Source organism: Rhinolophus hipposideros, assembly GCF_964194185.1.
Source record: "Rhinolophus hipposideros genome assembly, chromosome: 10".
Classification (NCBI taxonomy): domain Eukaryota; kingdom Metazoa; phylum Chordata; class Mammalia; order Chiroptera; family Rhinolophidae; genus Rhinolophus; species Rhinolophus hipposideros.
Genome location: NC_138056.1, coordinates 27,438,922 through 27,459,168, shown reverse-complemented (window position 1 = coordinate 27,459,168; position 20,247 = coordinate 27,438,922). Strand labels below are relative to the sequence as shown.

At 33.7% G+C, this 20,247-nt stretch overlaps 1 protein-coding gene across 2 annotated transcripts in view; it reads left to right on the top strand.

Annotated features, from left to right (window-relative positions):
• The window catches only part of METTL15 (methyltransferase 15, mitochondrial 12S rRNA N4-cytidine), a 209,925-nt gene that overhangs the window by 164,798 nt on the left and 24,880 nt on the right, over positions 1-20,247 (top strand). The window contains exon 7 of one of the 2 annotated variants that reach the window (XM_081064014.1): positions 9,302-12,663. The exons of the other annotated variant lie outside the window; for it this stretch is intronic. Within the exon in view, the coding sequence (XP_080920140.1) occupies positions 9,302-9,747 (446 nt within the window). The 3' untranslated portion in view covers positions 9,748-12,663. Of the gene's footprint in view, positions 1-9,301; positions 12,664-20,247 lie in introns of those variants that run through there. 2 annotated transcript variants of the gene reach the window in all.

Below are 20,247 nucleotides of genomic sequence, written 5' to 3'. Positions count from 1 at the left end.
AGGGGGTGTAAGGATGGACTTCGTGTTAAAAAGAGCTTAGTTTCCATTTGACTCCTGTGAAGTTGGGAGGAGATATTTAACCCCTCAATTTTTCACCTTTAAGTGGAAATAACGACATTTACTTCTTATCTCTCAGAATTACTATAGGGATTTAATAACATAAGATACATAGAAAGTGATTAACACAAAACCTACTTTTTGTGTTATTGTCTCAAGTATGTTACCCAGAAAACATTATATGGAATAGATAGTTGTTATTAAAAATTAAAAGTTTCTGTTTCTGTTTCAAAAAGCTTAGAAATGCTAGGTAAATAGTTATCTTCAGAGCTCAACTGTGCTAACGGGCACTGTGGGTCTACCAAAACTAGTGTTGCCTGATGCATTTCTCAAACTCACTTGTCAACAGAGACATTGTTGTTTGGTTGGGGATGGAAAATGCTATAGTTCACAAGGTCACTGGTTCCCCAGAACGATACTTTGGAAAATGTTGTCTACATGCGGGTCAAGATTCCTTTTTCTCTTTCAGCTTTCTTAATAGTGTGTACAATCCTTCCTTTTAAGTCTTCTCCCTATATTTACATATCATTCTCCTCATTGAATTTCTTGAGGGCAAGAACTATGTCTTCATAAACGTTTTAATCCCCATTGTTTAGTACATTGTGCATCGCAAATATTGGCTAAATGAATCGTGTATTATTATACAGGATATAATTACTGAATGTTACCAAGTATTGTTGGTGCCAGTTTTTATTTAAACAATTTCTAGTAGCCTCACATTCCATTCATTTAATAAATGGACTAAATATACTGGGTTTTTCATAGCTGTGAAAACAAAGAGCATGGTTTAAATGGACTCACAAATACATTTGATATTTGTGGAATAATGCTTAAGAAAAAGAAGATAACCTGTGCAGAAAGGTGTGCTCCATAAAAACTAGAGCAAAGGAATAGAGAAAAAATTTTGTGCTTAAAATGCCAGAGTATAAACTGCGTGCTTAGGTGGCAAGAGGAATCTAGAAATTTAATTATGAAAAATAATCTCCTGGCTAGGTAAATGAACCTGGAAGGTTTAGGTTAATGAAATTAGGGTTCTTACAATTCTTAGCATCAGTTATTAAATGGTCAATATCAAACTAAAGTTAATAATGATAAAATAAATGATTTCTCATTACTGTGCCATGCTAAGTCTTCAGACTTTTAGGGCCTAAATACTACTTTGTAAAGTTAGAGGTGTACCATTAATTTGTATATGAGAAAAATTTTATACTTCATTTTGGATGCTGAGGTTGTTTAATCTGATCCCTAAATCCAATATGCATTACTCAGACACTTCAGAGGTTATCAACAGCCTTCTAGCTCACCTACTGTATTAGTCTAGAATGAAAGTATAATTAGTTTGGCAGAACCTTCATATTAATATATCAAATACCCTCATCACCTACTCCATTTTACAACTGTGAATTGTAAGGAGATAAATGTGTGAGTGACATTCATAAAGTGACTACTTTATGCCAAGTATATGCTAGGTGTTCCTAAACATTTCTGTATTTGATAAGAAGTGTTATCATCTCATCTTCCAGTAGGGAAACAAGTTCAAAAGTTTTATTGTCCCACATCAAAAATAGTAAAAGATGTGATCATTGAATCGAGTTTCTCCTTTCTAAAGTTCAGTGCCAATTCTACTACACTATGTTGTCTTAATATAAGTATTGTCATTTGTTATGCATTTCCATAGAGAATATTATTAGGTTGGTGCAAAAGTAATTGCGGTTTAAAAGGTTAAAAATAATTGCAAAACCACAATTACTTTTACACCAACCTATAAAATGTATATGTATAAACATAGCGCTTACCAATAGCCTGAGCATGACTTAGGTGAAGACAACTATAAAACTTTAATGAAGAACATGTAAAATATTAATTGGAATACTATGTCCCCTGGATGGTTTTGATATTATGATAGTGTAAGTTTTATCCAGATCAGTTTAGAAACTTACTGCAATTCCAATCACAATGTTTATTAGGATACACTTTATTGTTTCTAATTTTAATTTGGAATTATAAATGTGTGAGAATACCCAAGAAAATTTCAAAGAAAGGCAATGGTGGGAGAGGGACTTACCCCCCCACCGACCGCAAAATGTGCTGGGAAGATAAAAAGAAGTGATCATCTGGTATTGGCAGAAAAATGGAGAAATGCATCAGTGGAACACAACTGAGAATCAGAAGGAGATCTGTTTGCATATAAAAATGTAGTATATAATGAAAGTGGTACTTCAGATGAGTAGGGAAAACAATGTACTGTTTAATAAATAGAACAATTGACTATATAGTTTTTAAAAAAATGAAGTTAGATCCATGCCTTATACCACACTAAAAAATAAATTGTCTGTGATTTAAATATTTAAATATAAGAAATAAAACCAGAAGTATACCAGAAAAACATAGAGTTGATTCTCTATAATCTTGGAATGGGGGAAGCCTTCATAAATTTGATAAAATCTAAAAGACATGAAAAAAAGTCTAGATAGAAATTTTTATAGAGAAATTTTTAATTTTCTATATTGCAGAAAAACTCTACAATGTGAAAAGACAATCACAATTCGGAAACAATATTTGCAACTATATATGAGAGACAAAGGGTTATTATCCTTATTTTATAAATAGTTCTTCCAAATCAATAAAGATAAAAGCAACATCACGTTAAGTATATGGACAAAAGGTTTGTTCAAGCAATTCATAGCTGAAATCAAATGGCCATTAGATTTGAAAAGATGCCCAATTCTGCTAATTGCCAAAGAAACACATATTAAAACAACTATACGCTATTATTTGCTACTATTAGACTCTCGTCAAGGTTAAAAAGAGTGATAGTTTCTAGTAATAGAGAGGATCTGGGGAGATGGACTCTCTCTCGTATACTATTGATGGAAGTAAATTGATACACTCTGTTTAGAGAGTAAATATGGAAGTATTGATCCAAGTTTAAATGGACATAAATAGCCTTTGACCTCACAACTCTAATCCTACTCTTACAGGTTCACATACAGTTACAAATATTTTTCCTAGATTATGATTGTCTTTTTACTTTGTAGTTTTTCTGCCATGCAGAAATTTAAATGTGCAGTTCACATGTACGCTGCAGCGTTTTTGGGGCTTTCAAAATTAGAAAACATCCTAAATATCCCCACTGCGTTGGCAATATGAGCTTCACCAGTTAGATGAAGTTAGATCCATGAGTAGAGACTGCCTCAGTCTTAATTATCATTGTATACCTAGTTAGCTGGTGCTGTACTTGACAGTAGAAATTGTTGAAAGAACAAACAAGGTGAAGTGCATCTATGTAACAAATTATTTTTTAAAGTAAGGTAAGTAAACAGCAAGGTGCAGGTCAGACCTGCAGGGGATATGTAGACCATCCCCTTCTCACAAAATGCATGTACATTTATTTAAAAAATGTCATGGATGCCTGTTAAGAAAAAAGCTAGAAAGTAAACCTGTTAGTTGTCTCTGGGGTGGAGTTTTTTAGGAGTAGTGACATTAACGTTTTACTTCATATAAAACTGGTAAAATATATTTTTGATTTTTTTTTAACAATAATACAACTTTAAAGTAGAAAAGGCAATTTCTTTCAATGCACTAACTCTTCTTGGTGCAAAGAATTCATAGCAGTGAACCAAGTCTCTGTTTTCACTGAGTGTATATACATAATTCTGTTGGAGGAAGACAGATGGTAAACAAAAAGATATTTGTCCTTGATAAGGTATTATGAGAAAAAAATAAAACAGTATAAGGAGACTCTAGTATAGTGTACTAACTTCGTAAATGTAGTCAGAGACTTCCCTTCTAATTCTATGATGTTTGAGATCAGACCTGAATGAAGGAGAGCGTAAGCCACCCAAGCATGTGAAGGCAGATATTCTAGGTACAAGTCAAAGGGTCCAGACAGGACCATGCCATGGTTCAGTTAAGAATACACAGCTCGAGGTCAGGAGATGAAGTCAGAGAAATGGTAACGCTAGTAAGCAAAGGTTGCATATGACAGGGACACTTGGCCAAGGTGAGAACTTCAATTTCTATTTCATGTGATAGGAAGACACTGGACATGTTGAACAGTGGAATGGCATGATCTAAATATTGTACAAAAAGGATCAGTCTGGTGACTTTGTAGAAAAGATGACAGCAGTGGAGTTGGTGAGAAGTGGTGGGTTTCTCTGGACACATTCCAGATAGTAAAATTGTCAGAATTTGGTGATATGAGAGAAAGGAAAGAGGAAGGATATGAAACTTTCAGGAACCTACAACATACCAACAACAGCATGGAGAATGGGGATCTTTAAGGAAGCCGAACTCTTTTGCAATCTTCTTGAACAGCTAGCTCAATCTCTTATGTCATTAATATTCCCAACATTATTATGAGAGAAGTAAATGCTAAATAACGTCTCAAAATTATACTGAAATTAGAACGTATAGTGTGTTTACTGTACCTTTACTTTTAAATGTACATTTTAAAAAGTATACTTGATAGTAAATGTATATTAGCTTTTAATTTCTTTGATAGTAAATGTACATTAGCTTTTAATTTCTTTTTGTAATCAGTTTTACTGACGTGATCTTGCTATTTTAAAGTATTAGGAGAAAAATGGTTTGGTTATTTTGAAGAATTGAGAAAACTTGTGGTTTAGGATGTCATAGGCATTAAGTGAAATAAAGCTTACATAAATTCTCAACCATATTGTGCATTAATTTTGGGGGGCAAGAAAATGAACTTAAATCACAGAAGATCTTCATGAATTTACTTAAACATCAATTTCCAAATTTTACCATTAGTTTCTCATGTATTATTTTATTCTTTAAAAGAAATATGTGAAAATAAAATGCACGTTGTACATTTGTTCACATCAGATAATAAGGACCTGCAAGCTTGCATTTCCTAAGGTTAAAATTACTTGCAGGTTCTCTATTGCTTGTGCAAATAATTGGTTCATTAAAGACATTCCCAATCAGCATCCAGGTATCACTTAACACATGCAAACAGTTGTACTGAAACAATAAAATTAGCAGTAAATTTGAGAATTCAATTGCCCCATTAAAGTTATAATTTTGTACCCACAATCACATTTGCCCAAAAAATAGCATATAAGACGGGGCCTATTTTATGAGATTAATTTTACATTCTGTTCATAATGTTTTTTGTGACTAAAAATATTATGCTCTTCTTTTAGTCACTCATTGATGTGATAAATATTATACTCATCATATATCTATCCAATGATGTGGATGAAATTCTCTGTGGTAATGGTTCTGGATTTTTATTTATTTATCCATTTAATTTTTTGGTGTGTTTTTTTTTTTCATTATCTATTCATTATCTTTTCAACAATCATTTACTGAGTGTTTACTATAATAGTTTTTAATCTTGGCTGCAAGTCAAAATCCTCTGTGAAGCTTTTTAAAAGTAGTAATTCCTGTGCAATAAACCCCTGAAATGAATTCAATAGGTCTGGACTAGAGCCAGGCATCTTTATTTTTTTTAAAAGCTCCACGGGTGACTGTTATACAGTCAGGGTTTAGAATCATAAGCTTCCCTATTAAGTACGAGGGATGTAAGAGTGAACAATAAATAGTTCCTGTTCACAAGATCAGAATCAAGTGAATCCGACAGCGAAGTAAACTAATAATTACAGTAAAGCGTGATAAGTGCTACACTTAGGAGTAAGCACACCTCTACCCACTTAGAACTAATATATGTTGGCCCAGTGTTAACTAAATCCATTGATGGACTTATAAAACACGAAAAGATTTTCTCTCAGTACCAAACCAAATGGCCCAAATTGTGATCGAGTCCATATTTTCTGTCTTACCTACTCTATGCCTTAATCAAATGAATTAGCCATTCAAGATTCTGTGATTAAACTCAGGAAATGGAAAAGCAGAGACCAGTTTCTATTTTTGATAACAGGATATGGGAGATAAGAAAGAGGTTAAAAGAAGGATTGCAGGACAGTGAGCTCCTCAAGGGCAGGGGCCAGGCCTCACTAATATTTTTCTTCCTAGGGCCTGATTCAGAGTCCAGTCCATAGGTAGGCACTGGATCTGGTGTAGTTTTTTAATCTTTTTTTTCCTGGCTACTTGTAGGCAAATGTCCCTACCTTGTGTGTGTATAAGACAACTGTCCCTTGCTCTCTAACCAGTGACTTTCACAAGGAAGCCCATTATTGCTGCCTCAGAGGCACAAGACATTTACTGATTGTCTTTAACTTTCTAATTCAAAGAACCTTGCTTCATCCTTAATAGTAAGATTGTCTTTTGTTGTTGTTGTCATTTTGAGTGTTTGCACCATTGCCAGTTGATGTTTTGTTTTACTGCTTTAATTTCTATTACCATATGCTGTTTTATATTCTTTTGTTTCTTTTTTATTTCATTTTACACAATCTGCATTGACAGCCTTTCTTCCTGTAAATTACAGACACAAAAGTGCCACTATAAAGGAACGGTAGCCCTGGAAATTCAGTCTATCTAAAAAAAGGCAGGATATGTGCTTTTGATCCCTAAAACAGCACCTAAAAGCTCCTCAAAACATGTTGCCCATTGCAGTCCCTTGTCGCCTCCTGGTCTCTAAAGATAGGACCTGAGGAAGTTGACTTGAGGAAATTATTTTGAGGAAACCCACTGGACGTAGTCCAGATTAGGATTCCCTGAACAAAGGTAAAACAGCCCCGAAGAAAAGTTTCATGGATTGGAGTTAATCCTGTTCAGGACCATCCGTTCCTAAATATAAATGAAAGCTCTTATTTTCTTTCTCCATGATATGACATTGGCAAGACCTAATTAGACCTTATAAAGAAAAGCTTGTCTCATCACAGTGGGGTTAAGCTATTAGCTTCAGATTTATATATAGTGTGGATCTACCTAATGTGAATATAAATTATATGAACTTGAAGTTACATCATATTAAATATTAATAAAGTCTCACTTTTTGTGAATAAAATTAAAACAGATTCCCTCAATTAAAGGAATTAGTCAGGAATCATAGATTCATAGCTAGCTGGCTGAATGAATTATAAACAGTAATTCTGCCATAGGAAGGTGCCATTTTAGCTAGTAAACAGAAATGCCACAATACTTTGTCATGTCAAATGAACTAATTCTGTTGTTTATACCATGTTTCCCCAAAAATAAGACCTAGCCAGACAATCAGCACCAATGCATCTTTTGGAGCAAAAATTAATATAAGACCTGGTCTGATATTTTACTATAATATCAGACCAGGTCTTATATAAACTTTTGCTCCAAGAGACGCATTAGAGCTGATTGTCCAGCTAGGTCTTATTTTTGGGAAAACATGGTATTAGAACTTCTATGGTGATTTCAAACATTATTTTGTCATTTTTAAACTTTTCTATTTTTATTAGTTTTCAAAAATACCGGGGGTGCCAAAAAAATACCGGGGTGTACTTGTACTCGTGTACAAGTACACCAGTCAGTGTTGCTCAAACAGTAGTTCGCCGTAATCAGAAGTGTCTGGATGCTGATAGTAACTGCTTTGAGCACCTCTTGTAAATGAAGTCTAATGTGACTTGTATTCATCTTTTGTTATTGGCATATATTGAGTATTACAATTTTAATAGTTTTTCTTTCTTAAAATATGTACATTTTTTTGGAACCCTCTGTATATTCAATGATAATATCAAGCAAATATTTATTAAACTCTCTGCTTTTCTACGATTTCATCAATTTAGTTAACATATAGCCAGGCACAGCTAATTCTGTGCTATGTTTAAAAACCACATCCTCGAATATATATCTTTAAAATGTGATAAAATGCCAAAAAAAACTAAGCAATTACCACACTGAGCCATGCTTTCAATTTCTATAAAATATTAGAGATAATGTTAAGAAAAGAATATTTTAAGCATTAAAGCAAAAATATCCCATAGTATTTGTTAATTCATATGCTTCATGAATGTTTACCTCCTATTTTACGTTAAACCCATGAGCAATAAACTGTATTTTGTATTACATTTCTCCTTTAAGAAAATTAATGTTGAATTATGTAATGTTTGAATCATACAAGGTATTCAGGAATGCAACCTTCCTGAAGTCTCCTCTAAATTCAGGTTCTAAAATATGAAGAATTCCATGTTTGTTCACATACTTAGGATGTTTTGAAACGCATTTCTCAGTGACCAAAGTCTTTCTCTGCCAAATGGAGAAATTGAATAGTATCTTCCGCTTTGATTTTGACATTTTGTTTGTGACAGACCTGGTTGTTGGAAGATAAATTTCCTAGTGGCTAACATTTTCAAGCCTTTCAGCAAAGTAGGTTTTATAGAGGAAAGAGTGAACCCTGATACATTGTTTCTCCCATTCTCTGATCCAATTCCATGAGAATATTAATCAGGTGTGTCTTAATGCGCTTTGCTAGTGCACCTCCAAATTACTAAAATGTGAACTAAGGTACAAACCTTGTATAATTTACTTTGCTGTAAGAAACATGCTAAGGAGTCCCAAGTGCCAGGACTGCAGTCATGCTTTCAGATCTTCGTTCATAGAAAATCTGGACTGGAAAGATTACTTCTCTATGGGATAATATTCTCTAGGAATGAGCTCCTAAATCAAATACAAATTTCTGTATAAATGCATTGAATATTATGCTTTAATATCGTATTTGTGTTCCAATAGGATAAATCTAAGATCAGTTTACATTTATTGATTTGTTTAAAAATAAACGTTTTTTGTTTGTATTGAAAACTAGATGGGGCATGTCTGGTTCAATCTGCCGGATTTAAAATATGTAGATAGTATACATGTTTATTTGCTTCTTTTACATATTCTAAATACAAATCTATTATCAGATATATAATTTGCATATTTCCCCCATTCTTTGGGTTGACTTTTCACTTCCTTTAAGTAATGTGTTGTTTTTATTTGTTGTAGTCAAGATTTTTCTGATTATTTTTTGCTTGTAGTAGTTTGATTATAATGTGCCTAGGTGCAATTTTCTTTGTTCTATTTGGGAGCCATTGAACTTTTTGTAGCAGAGAGTTCTCTTTTTTTCTTTCCCCGTTTGACTCCATTTCTTTTATGAGTTATGAAAAATGTTTCTGACACAATAGTTTTAAGCCATGTTAGAATGCTTTCAAATAAAATGGGGAAGTTTAGATGAAATACCACAATTTTCTAAGGAAATGCGGTTCCACAAATATATACACACACGCAACACAACCCAGTAGATTTACAGTGGAAAATATTAACATTATGTGTCCTCTTTTCCTGTTTTCACAAAATCTGTTCACAGGTGCATTTCCTCCTTCTGCTATTTATGCCCGAAAAGACTTGCTACAACGATCTACCCATATTGCTACCAAGACTTTCCAAGCTATTCGCATATTTGTGAACAATGAACTCAATGAACTTTACACAGGACTGAAGACAGCTCAGAAGTTTCTGAGACCCGGTGGTCGCCTCGTTGCCCTCTCTTTCCATTCACTGGAGGATCGCATTGTCAAACGATTCTTGCTTGGGATAAGCATGACAGAAAGGTTTAACCTGAGTGTTAGACAGAAGGTGAAACAAACATCGCAGTTGAGTTCAGATCACGAAAACAAGGAAGGAGATTCTACAGGAAGGGCCCCTTTAATGTGGGAATTGATACACAAGAAGGTACTTACTCCAGAAGAACAGGATGTACAGGAAAACCCCAGAGGGCGCTCAGCCAAGCTTAGAGCAGCTATCAAATTATGAGAAAGTCATTATCATCTGAACCTTCAAGTTTTCCCTCACAGTTTCTCTTAATTTTTTCATATGATATTCCTGCACAGCTTAATACAAGGAAGTATGGGATACATATAGGAGGGAGATGTACGACATATGTGTGGAAATTGAGGATATTTAGCTTTTTTTTCTTTCCATTAGAAAATGTAGGAAATACTCACATGACACAGAAAGTTCAACTTAGGGAGCAACAGCATCTCCAAACTGGATTAACGTGTTTATTTTAGCATTATGTTTGACTTTTGAAATACAGTCCTTTCTCTAGCCAGGAAATTAAAAAAAGAATACCAGGTATATTTATCTAAATATGTAAACTTAAGCTGTCAAAAGAGAGAGATTATAATTACATGTACATGCCCTAAATTCTGAATTTACCGGTAGATATTCAGATTTGCAACAGACTTTCTGTGGCTCAAATACTTAATAATGATCATGGAATGAATTTTAATTTTCCTAATTGGCAATAATTAATATCAATATCACTGTAACTTCCTCAAATGTAAGCATTATGTATTTTTAACTTCTCAAGTATTATTTTTATAGTATTCATTGTTTTAAAGGGATTTTTCCTTGTTTTATGTATTACAAAGTAAAAATGTAGAATTGCTGTTACAGCAATTAATAAATTTTATAAAACTTAGGTTTAAATTCAATTTTATTTATTTTAATTATAGCCCAGAATGTCTTTGAGAAATAATAAAATCTTTTATCATTTGAACCCTGCATATTTTAATTGTGCTATGCAAAACAATTCAGCCAAGCCTATCTGAAATAGAAAAGTATATGATATATTCCAAATGCTAATATCAATGCACCCTTAATGTTTTTACTTATATATGGTAACTATAATTGTAAATGTTTATTCAAGAGAAGTTCACTAGGTAGAGGATTTTTTAAACAAATTGATAAGATTGATTCATAATTCACATATTAATTTTTTATGCTTAAATGTGCACTTCTAGTTTATTCAGTTATTCAGCAAGTACTGAACTAGTCAGAGAAACAAAGATGAGTAAAATACACATATCCCACAGTACCTGTCTTATAGAGTACAGTCTAGTGGAGGAGAACGATGGTAGTTAAACAGTTACAAAAGTTAATATAAAATTGACATAGTGGTAAATGCTACAGAGAAACAGTATGGGTACCATATGAACATCTATTAGGGATTTCATCTACTGAAGGGAACCAGGTCTGACAACATGGTGCTTGAATTACGATATGAAGGATGAAAAAGAAATAATTATTCAAATGGTACATAGGCGTGTAGATTAAATGTGCATGTAAATGATTGTTTTCTTAAGGAGCTATTTTTGAAATCATATACTATTAATTTGCCTAGTAACTATTCAAATACAGGAAAAATTCATTTTTTAAATAATGATTACAAATTCTAAATTGGGGAATCCAAGTGCAGAAAATGTCAACATAACTATAGGGACAAAAGATAAGAATTAAATACCTAATTGGAAAAAAAAAATAAAAGTAAAATTTAAAAAAGAAATACTTGAGTTTACTCAGACTTAACTTTATCTCCCTCCGTAACATATATCTTTAGTTCCCAGGCTTGTTTACTGCTTTTACTTCATAGGCTTTATTCAAATCCGAACAATTCTGCAGTGAAATCAGAATTAGAAAATTCTAGGGAAAATGTGCTCAAATTAGAAACAAATGAATACACCTAAATTAATCCCCTGATTCCTTCCTGAAGAATTTTGTAAATTTCTCTTTGTAGGAAGTCATATTTGTGAATGAGAAAAATCCCAAAGGTAAGTTCCCATCCAAGTATCTGATTCAAAAATACAAGGTTACACTCATTTTTTTCCCTCAGATTTTTATTTTTTTTAATTAAAGTTTATTAGGGTGACAATGGTTATTAAAGTTACATAGTTTTCAGGTGTACAATTCTGTAATACATCATCTGTATGTCACATTGTATGTTCACCACCCAGAGTCAGTTAAAAGATCACACTCGTATATTCCGTAATGATTCATTTATTTATTTCATCACTCATATTTTGTCCTGTATCATAAGGTGTTTTTTTCCTTTAATGTTAAGGAAACTGACTGCATTGGGTTGGATGGTGTCCGCACAAAATTTGTGCCCTTCACAGAACCTTAGAATGTAACCTTGCTTGGAAATATGGTCATTGCAGATGTACGTATGTAGTTAAGATGAGGTGATACCGGAACAGGACAGGCCCTTAATCCAATGTCTGGTGTCCTTGTAAGAAGAGAAGAGAGGTAGAGACGCAGGGAAGAACACCACAGGAATATGGAGGCAGAGACTGCAATGATACAGCTACAAGCCAAAGGACCCCAAAGATATCTGACCACCATCAAAAGCTAGGAGAGAAGCCTGGCGCAGATTCTCCCTCAGTCTTAAGAAGAACCAACTTTGCTGACAGCTGACACCTTGATTTCAGACTTCCAGCCTCCAGAACAGAGAATACATTTCTGCTATTGTGAGCCACCTAATATGTGGTAATTTGTTACAGTAGCCCTAGGAAACTAAAGCTCTGACAGAAAAAAATCTTGAATAATATGCATGAAAAATATGTTGCTTCCATAAACACAAAATTGATTTCAAAATGTTGTAGTGTAAAAAGATATTAGCTATTTTCTATAATTAGGCTGTGTACCACAATCATTCTTGTCTGCTTCTTAGCATTTGCTGTAGGATGCATAATAATATATATATGAATGAGTTTTATTTGGGGGGGGGTGGAGGTAAAGAATCAAACTCAGTCCTGTGGCACTCAGTTTTTCCCACCCATCCCTCCATCCCCTCCCCTTTGGCAACTATCAGTTTGTCCTCTGAATCTATGAGTCTGTTTCTGTTTTGTTTTGTTTGTTCATTTGTTTTACATATTAAATTCTAGATGTAAATGAAATCGTATGGTATTTGTCTTTCACTAACTGACTTATTTCACTTGGCATAATGACCTCCAGGTCCATCCATGTTGTCACAGATAGCAAGATTGCATTCTTTTTTTCTTGCTGAGTAATATCCTAGGTATTGTAAATAATGCTTCAATGACATTAGGGTGCATATATCTTTTCGAATGGTATTTCTGAGTTGTATGGCAGCTCTGTTTTTTGTTTTTTGAGGAATCTCCATACTGTTTTCTATAGTGGCTGCACCAATTTACAGATATAAACTTTTGCTCCAAGAGACGCATTAGAGCTGATTGTCTGGCTAGGTCTTATTTTTGGGAAAACATGGTATTAGAACTTCTATGGTGATTTCAAACATTATTTTGTCATTTTTAACATTTTCTATTTTTATTAGTTTTCAAAAATACCGGGGGTGCCAAAAAAATACCGGGGTGTACTTGTACTACACCAGTCAGTGTTGCTCAAACAGTAGTTCGCTGTAATCAGAAGTGTCTGGACGCTGATAGTAACTGCTTTGAGCACCTCTTGTAAATGAAGTCTAATGTGACTTGTATTCATCTTTTGTTATTGGCATATATTGAGTATTACAATTTTAATAGTTTTTCTTTCTTAAAATATGTACATTTTTTGGAACCCTCTGTATATTCAATGATAATATCAAGCAAATATTATTAAACTCTGCTTTTCTACGATTTCATCAATTTAGTTAACAGATAGCCAGGCACAGCTAATTCTGTGCTATGTTAAAAGCCACATCCTCGAATTCTTTTTTTCTGATTTTATTTTTAAATAAGAAACAGAGATAATGATGAATCTATGTGGCAGAATTTTAAAAATAATTTTCATTTGAAAGCTCTTATCCAAAAATAATGAGAGTGCTTAATGGAAAATTCAAAATATACAACAAATACAATATTTGTGTCAGCACTTTCATTTGTTTAAAAATAAAATATATTTTACACACACACACACACACACACACACACACACACCATGGTCTGACAACTAAGTTCATGAACTTGTTGCAGCGATGTTTCTAACCATTTTTTTTTATATTAGAGAGATTATTCATTATGAATTTGTATCAATTGGACAAACAGTTAACTGAGTTTACTATTTGGAAGCCCTAAAAAGGTTGCGTGAAAAAGTTAGACGACCTGAACTTTTCACCAACAATTCATGGCTCTTGCATCACGGCAATGCACCAACGCACACGGCACCGTCTGTGAGGGAGTTTTTAGCCAGTAAACAAATAACTGTATTGGAACACCCTCCCTGCTCACCTGATCTGGCCCCCAGTGGCTTCTTTTTTTACCCTGATATAAAGGAAATACTGAAAGGAAGACATTTTGATGGCATTCAAGACATAAAGGGTAATATGATGACAGCTCTGATGGCCATTCCAGACAAAGAGTTCCAAAACTGCTTTGAAGGGTGGACTAGGTGCTGACATAGGTGCGTAGCTTCCCAAGGGGAGTACTTCGAAGGTGACAGTAGTGATACTCAGCAATGAGATATGTAGCACCTTTCCCAGGATGAGTTCGCAAACTTGATTATCCCACCACATATATATGGTGGGATAATTATACGAATGTATACATACATACATATATGTATATATTTGAAACATAAATGAAGGTCACCTCAGTTGGCATAATTCATATATATATATTTCAAATTTACTCTGCAAAAGGAAATATTAGGCAATATCAGCAAGTACTCTTGGTATTAGAATGAAACCAAGCCCTACATGTTAGAATCTTTGTATTGGATAAGAATTAACTAAAAATTTCTTCTGGTTACAATTTTGTGTATTTATTTTAATGTGACCGTCTTTGTATTTAATTTTTGTGATTGCTGCAGTATTCTAATAGATATTTTTGTGTAACAACGTTCTATACTAGAAAGGGATAAACATTAAAGTGTAATGGAAAATTTCTAAGGTGGTGGATAAATATAATGATAGAAATTCTGATCAGAGATATATTTTTCTGAGAACCTAAATGCCATATGTTCAATGTTGAATGAAGCATAGTTTGTAAAAATCACCATCATATTCTAAAGAGGCAAATGCAACTATTTTTATATTTTCTCAAATTTCATCTGTTTATAGCTACTATTTCCAACTAATGTTTGGTAACACTCAGCATGATTTGCAGGAATATTAAGAGAAAGTTCTAATATAAGTTGTTTTTTAAGTCTGGTTACAACATCAAATCTCAAAAACACTAAAAGTTCAATAGAATTAATTGTGCAAGATGCAGTGGTAATAGTTCACTGTACCTATCATTTATGTGAACCTTAAAATTCTTCACAGACTTTTTCACCACCTCATTCTTTTCTCACATAATCTATCAAAATTGTTAGACAGCAAAGTAAAGAAATAAAATGTAATGTTCTGATACCCAAAGCAGAAGTTTGCCTCTTTGGTAATGTCACATTTCCTTAGGCAATTCTTTATCTTAAATACTGAACAAATATTCTACCATAAGCATATGCCTTATTAAATATATCACTGCACAGACACTAGAAAACTGAAGTCAAACAAGAGGACATGCTCCATTTCTAATTCTTGAGTAAGAGCTTCTATCTAATAAACTCCATCTTTATGGTTTGGTCAATAATACTTGTCTGCCTCACACAGGATGAGGATTTGTATTGTTAAACAAATCGTATGATTCCTCATTCTTTCACAAGGAAAAGTACTATCATCTAACTATTTATTATAGGTGTTAACCTGAGGAGAAGACTGTATAGGATTGTAAAGAACACTACTGGCTTTGGAATCAGAAAAACGAGTTTGAATTCCAGGTGTGCATACAGTAGCTGAATATATGAACTTGGGTATGCTCTTTAATCTCCTGAATCCTCATTTATTTTACTTTGAAATGGGGATAGTATTGGTACATTCTCATCAGGTTGCTATGAATTTAAGTGAAAGTTTGAATTACCAAAACGTAACTCACATTCTGGACAGGCACCATGATTAAGGACAGGTAAGCTGTATTCCTGGTGGTGGTAAGTGCAGCCTGTACGTCACTAGCAACTAGCAGCAATTGATTGGGTTGTAGTCGGTTTTCTTCTTTGGGAATTTTATTCCTAGTTATAACTCTAACACATCAGTGTTGGCTATACCTTGACAGAGCATATAGAACACAGTCATTGCCATGAGTTTCCATTTACAAGAAAGAAAAATGGAAAGGAAAAAAACAATTAGAACCAGTGCTGAAGTTATTTGACATTTATTTAGATTGGAGAATTTTTTTTAACTCCTACACTTCCATATCAATAAGAGGCCAACCTAAGTGGCCCTTATACGAAGATTCTCCAAAGTAACATTTTGAGGGGGACAGGAAATCAGTACTTTGTGACATATGAGAGGGCGGATTGCTATGGCTTCTACTTCTGTACTCTAAAAGCCGATGCGACGAGACAGAAGGACCAATGAAAATTGTATTGCAGGTGTTAGAGGGACAATGACTGGTGAAAGGTAGGCGGACTTGTTCACACTTAGAATTAGATGACAAGATTTTCTTTTACAGCACTCTAGAAATATACACGATAAGAACTAGACCCATGTAATTCCTACCCCCATACCTTCATCTTAGCATTTGTAAATCTTTTTTTTAAATTTAAATATAGTTAGTATACAATATTCTATTAGTTTGAGGTGTACACTATAGTGATTTGATTTCTATATACCTTTCAATGTGCTCACCACACGAAGTCTAGTGATCATCTCTCTCCATGCCAATGTATTACAGTATTATTGATTATAATCCCTACAGTATTATTGATTATATTCCCCTTCACCTTTTTCACCCTTCTCCTCCCACCCCCCTCCCTTCTGGCAACCATCTGTTTGATCTCTGTTTCTATGAATCTGTTTTTCTTTTTTGTTTCTTCATTTTTTTAAATAGGTTCCACATATAAGGGAAACCATATACTAGTTGTCTCAGGTACTTTATTTAGCATGATACCCTCTAGGTCCATCTGTATAGTCACAAATGTCAAGACTCCATTCTTTTTTACTGCTGAGTAATGTGTGTGTGTGTGTGTGTTTGTGTGTGTGTGTGTGTGTGTGTATCACATCTTCTTTATCCATTCCTCTGTCAATGGACACCTAGGTTGCTTCCACATCTTGGCTGTGGTAAATAATGCTGCAGTGAACATGAGGGTGCATATATTTTTTCAAATTAGGGTTTCCATTTTTTTGGATACATAACTGAGTAGAATTGTTGGATTATATGATAGATCTCTTTTTAGTTTTTTGAAGAATCCCCATACTGTTTTCCATAGTGGCTGCACCAATTTGTAGTCCCACCAATAGGGTTCCCTTTTCTCCACATCCCTGTCAACACATGTTATTTGTTGATTTTTTTATAATAGTCGTTTTCACTAATGTGAGGTGGTATTTCATTGTGTCTTTGATTTGCATTTCCCTGATGATTAGTGATGTTGAGCACCTTTTCATGTCTGTTGGCCATTTGTATATCTTCTTTGAGAAATGTTTCTTCATGTCTTCTGCCCATTTTTTGATCAGATTATTTATTCTTTTGTTTATTTATCTCAATTTTGTACTTCCGTGTCTCAGCAGAAAGCTTATCCTTGCTCTTTTTCTTTCTATGTTTTCCAGGATTTACTTCAATTGATTTTGCTTGGTCCCTCTAGTCTTTAATCTATTCTCTGCTCGTATCTTTCCTACAATCTACAAACATGCTCAAAAGTGTCCCATGCTAAAAGCAAACAATCATGACTAAAATCACATTGAGTCTGTTTTCCTTACCAAAATACCACCCATCAATCTGTTTTCTTTCATAACTTGATTTCTTAACGAAAGTCTACACTACCTCCAACTTCTCACTTACCTTTCATTTATCTGATTCCAGTACACTCTCTATAGAAACTGTTCTCTTAAGGATTAATGCTGACCTCTTAATTACCAGACCCAATATCCTAATCTTCTCTTGACTTACTTGGTCCCTGCAGCATTTCATAATGCTGATCTTCCATAAAAATCTGTTCTCCATTGCATTCTCTAAAATCACTCCTGTACCTTTATCTCTCTAACACTAATTTCTTCACTAGATCTGCTTCCTCTCTCTTATCACAGCAAGCTAGACCTTGCCTCATGTGATTTGTCACAAGGTATAGGTTATCTTCCTGGATGTTAAAATTGACATCAAATTAAGTAAAGACAATAATTAGCACCAACTATCCTACTAAGAACAATGAGAAAACCTGGAGAAAACATTTTCTTGTATAAGAAGTCTCTTTGAAAGCATCAGAGGTCTAGCTAGTAGTAAGGCAGTGAAAAATACCCAGGAGAAGAAGGATACCCAAAGAAGTTAGCCCAGCTTTGTAGCTACCTATTGCCAGTTGCAGAAGTGGCTGCAGAGAAACTTAACAGAACTTTTGACAGTCTTTTGGGAAATACAGGTGAACTTGAAATCAACTTGCCACGGAGGAACTGAAAGACAGTTTCAAATCATCTTAACTCTAGAAACTGGGTTAAATAGAACTTGGATGCTAGAGGCCCTAACTGCCCAACAAAAGCAATTTTAAATATTCTGGGGGAAAATAAAATTTGTACACAAATCTTTTCTTTAAGTTTTCATATTCAGTGTCCATTACTAAACCAGACAATAGCCAGTTATGAAGATACGAGACATAATTTTTTTAAAGAGAGAGAAAAATGCACGTTATAAAAATAACTTATGGGTATTCATTTAAATGCTATAAATGTGTGCGAGGAAATAAAAAAGAACTGAAAACGGTAAGAAGTAAAACAAAAATTCTAGAACTGAAAAATACCCAAACTTAAGAACTTCGTGTATTGATTTAAGAGCAGATTATACACAGCTAAAGATAAATAGTTAACTAGAAAATAGTTCAGAAGGAAATATCCAGAGTAAAGCATGGCGAGACAAAAAGAAAATATACAAAATAATGTAGGAGACATAGGAGTTATAATTAGAAATCTAATTCATGTGTAATTATAGAGTCCCAAAAGGAGGAAATGGAAAAAAAAATGGAAAAGTCATATTTGGAGAGACATGTCTGAGAATTTTCCAAAACTGATGAAAGACTTTAGGCTACAGATTCAAGAAGCCCCCAAACTTCCTAAGAACAGCTCTTAAAACCTGCTGTAAACTAAAATTAAAGGCAACAGGCATTCTCAAGGAATATGGCTCACACGAGTTTGGGGGAAGAGGAACTATTTGATGATGAAATCCACCAAACCAAGATTTGAAAATAAAATCAGTAAGGGAGAAGTTTGATGAAAGATACTGTGATAAGCCTGGAACCCATATAATTGTACAACTAAGAGTAATTATGGGGAATTATGGCTACAGGCAGCATGCAAACATAAGTTGAAAATGTAAAGTTAACAGAACTCACCAAAATTATGAGGTTAAGAGGTCAGGAGGTAGAAAAGTACAAGTGCACCAATTTATTTTTAAAGCAAGGGGTCAGTACTGTCCTAATTTGAAACATAGTTGCTTTTAAAAGTGGTTTCATCCTTTTTGTACATTTCATAATTGTTTGTAAACTTAAGGGCTTTTGTAATAAAATAAATCTAGGTTCAGCAACTCTTTACTCTATTTTCTTTTCAGTTAAATTCAAGTAAAATTAAATGTTATGATTTTATTTGAAAATAGGAAACATCGTCTGTTGTGCCCTTTTTATTTGTTGATTTATTTAGTCTTCTCTTAGTGATATATGAAAGATATTCTTTGTCAATTATATTCTTTAATTCTATGTGGAAGGAATTGGGGTGTTTAGTCATTTTGTGTTAAACATAGCACAGAAGTGTTTTTCTGTATTGTGTGGATGCTTATGAGTACATATCTGTTTTACAAAAACAATTCACTTGTTAGTATTATTGTTTTTAAGGAGCACTAGTTTGGAATTGGACAGACCTGTGTACAAATCTTGGCTCTGACACTAAGTAGCAATGCAGCCTTAGAAAGTTGACTTAATCTCTGAACCTCAGTTTGCTCATCTGAAAAATGAGCATGTTAGTACCTATTTTATAAAGTAGTTGTATTAAACAAATTTATATATATATATATATATATATATATATACATATATATATATACATATATATGTATATATATATACATATATATGTGTATATATATATATATATATATATATATATATATATATGTAATCAATACAGTTCGTGCTGAAAGCAATCAATATTTATCTTTTTGGGGGAGGATTTTTATTTGTTAAGTTTTGGCTGTTTTACTAGTTTGTCACATAAGCTAAAACAAATCAACTCATCTCTTTGTTTACTTACCTGCAAAACAATGGAGTTTTTATTGGCCATTCCATGCCCAATGCTCTCCCAGAGCTGATTCCCACCTACATGGCCACTTTGCAATCTGTTGTGTTATTCATAAATGCCTCCCCTCTCTAAAGTTTTTGCTCCACTCTTGTCCCAATTGATTGGTCCAGGGGAGAACACTGATACAACCTAGGCTATTCCTGGCTACAGGTGACTGATCCAATCTAAGCCAATGCATTTCTTTTCTTTCTTTCTTTCTTTCTTTCTTTCTT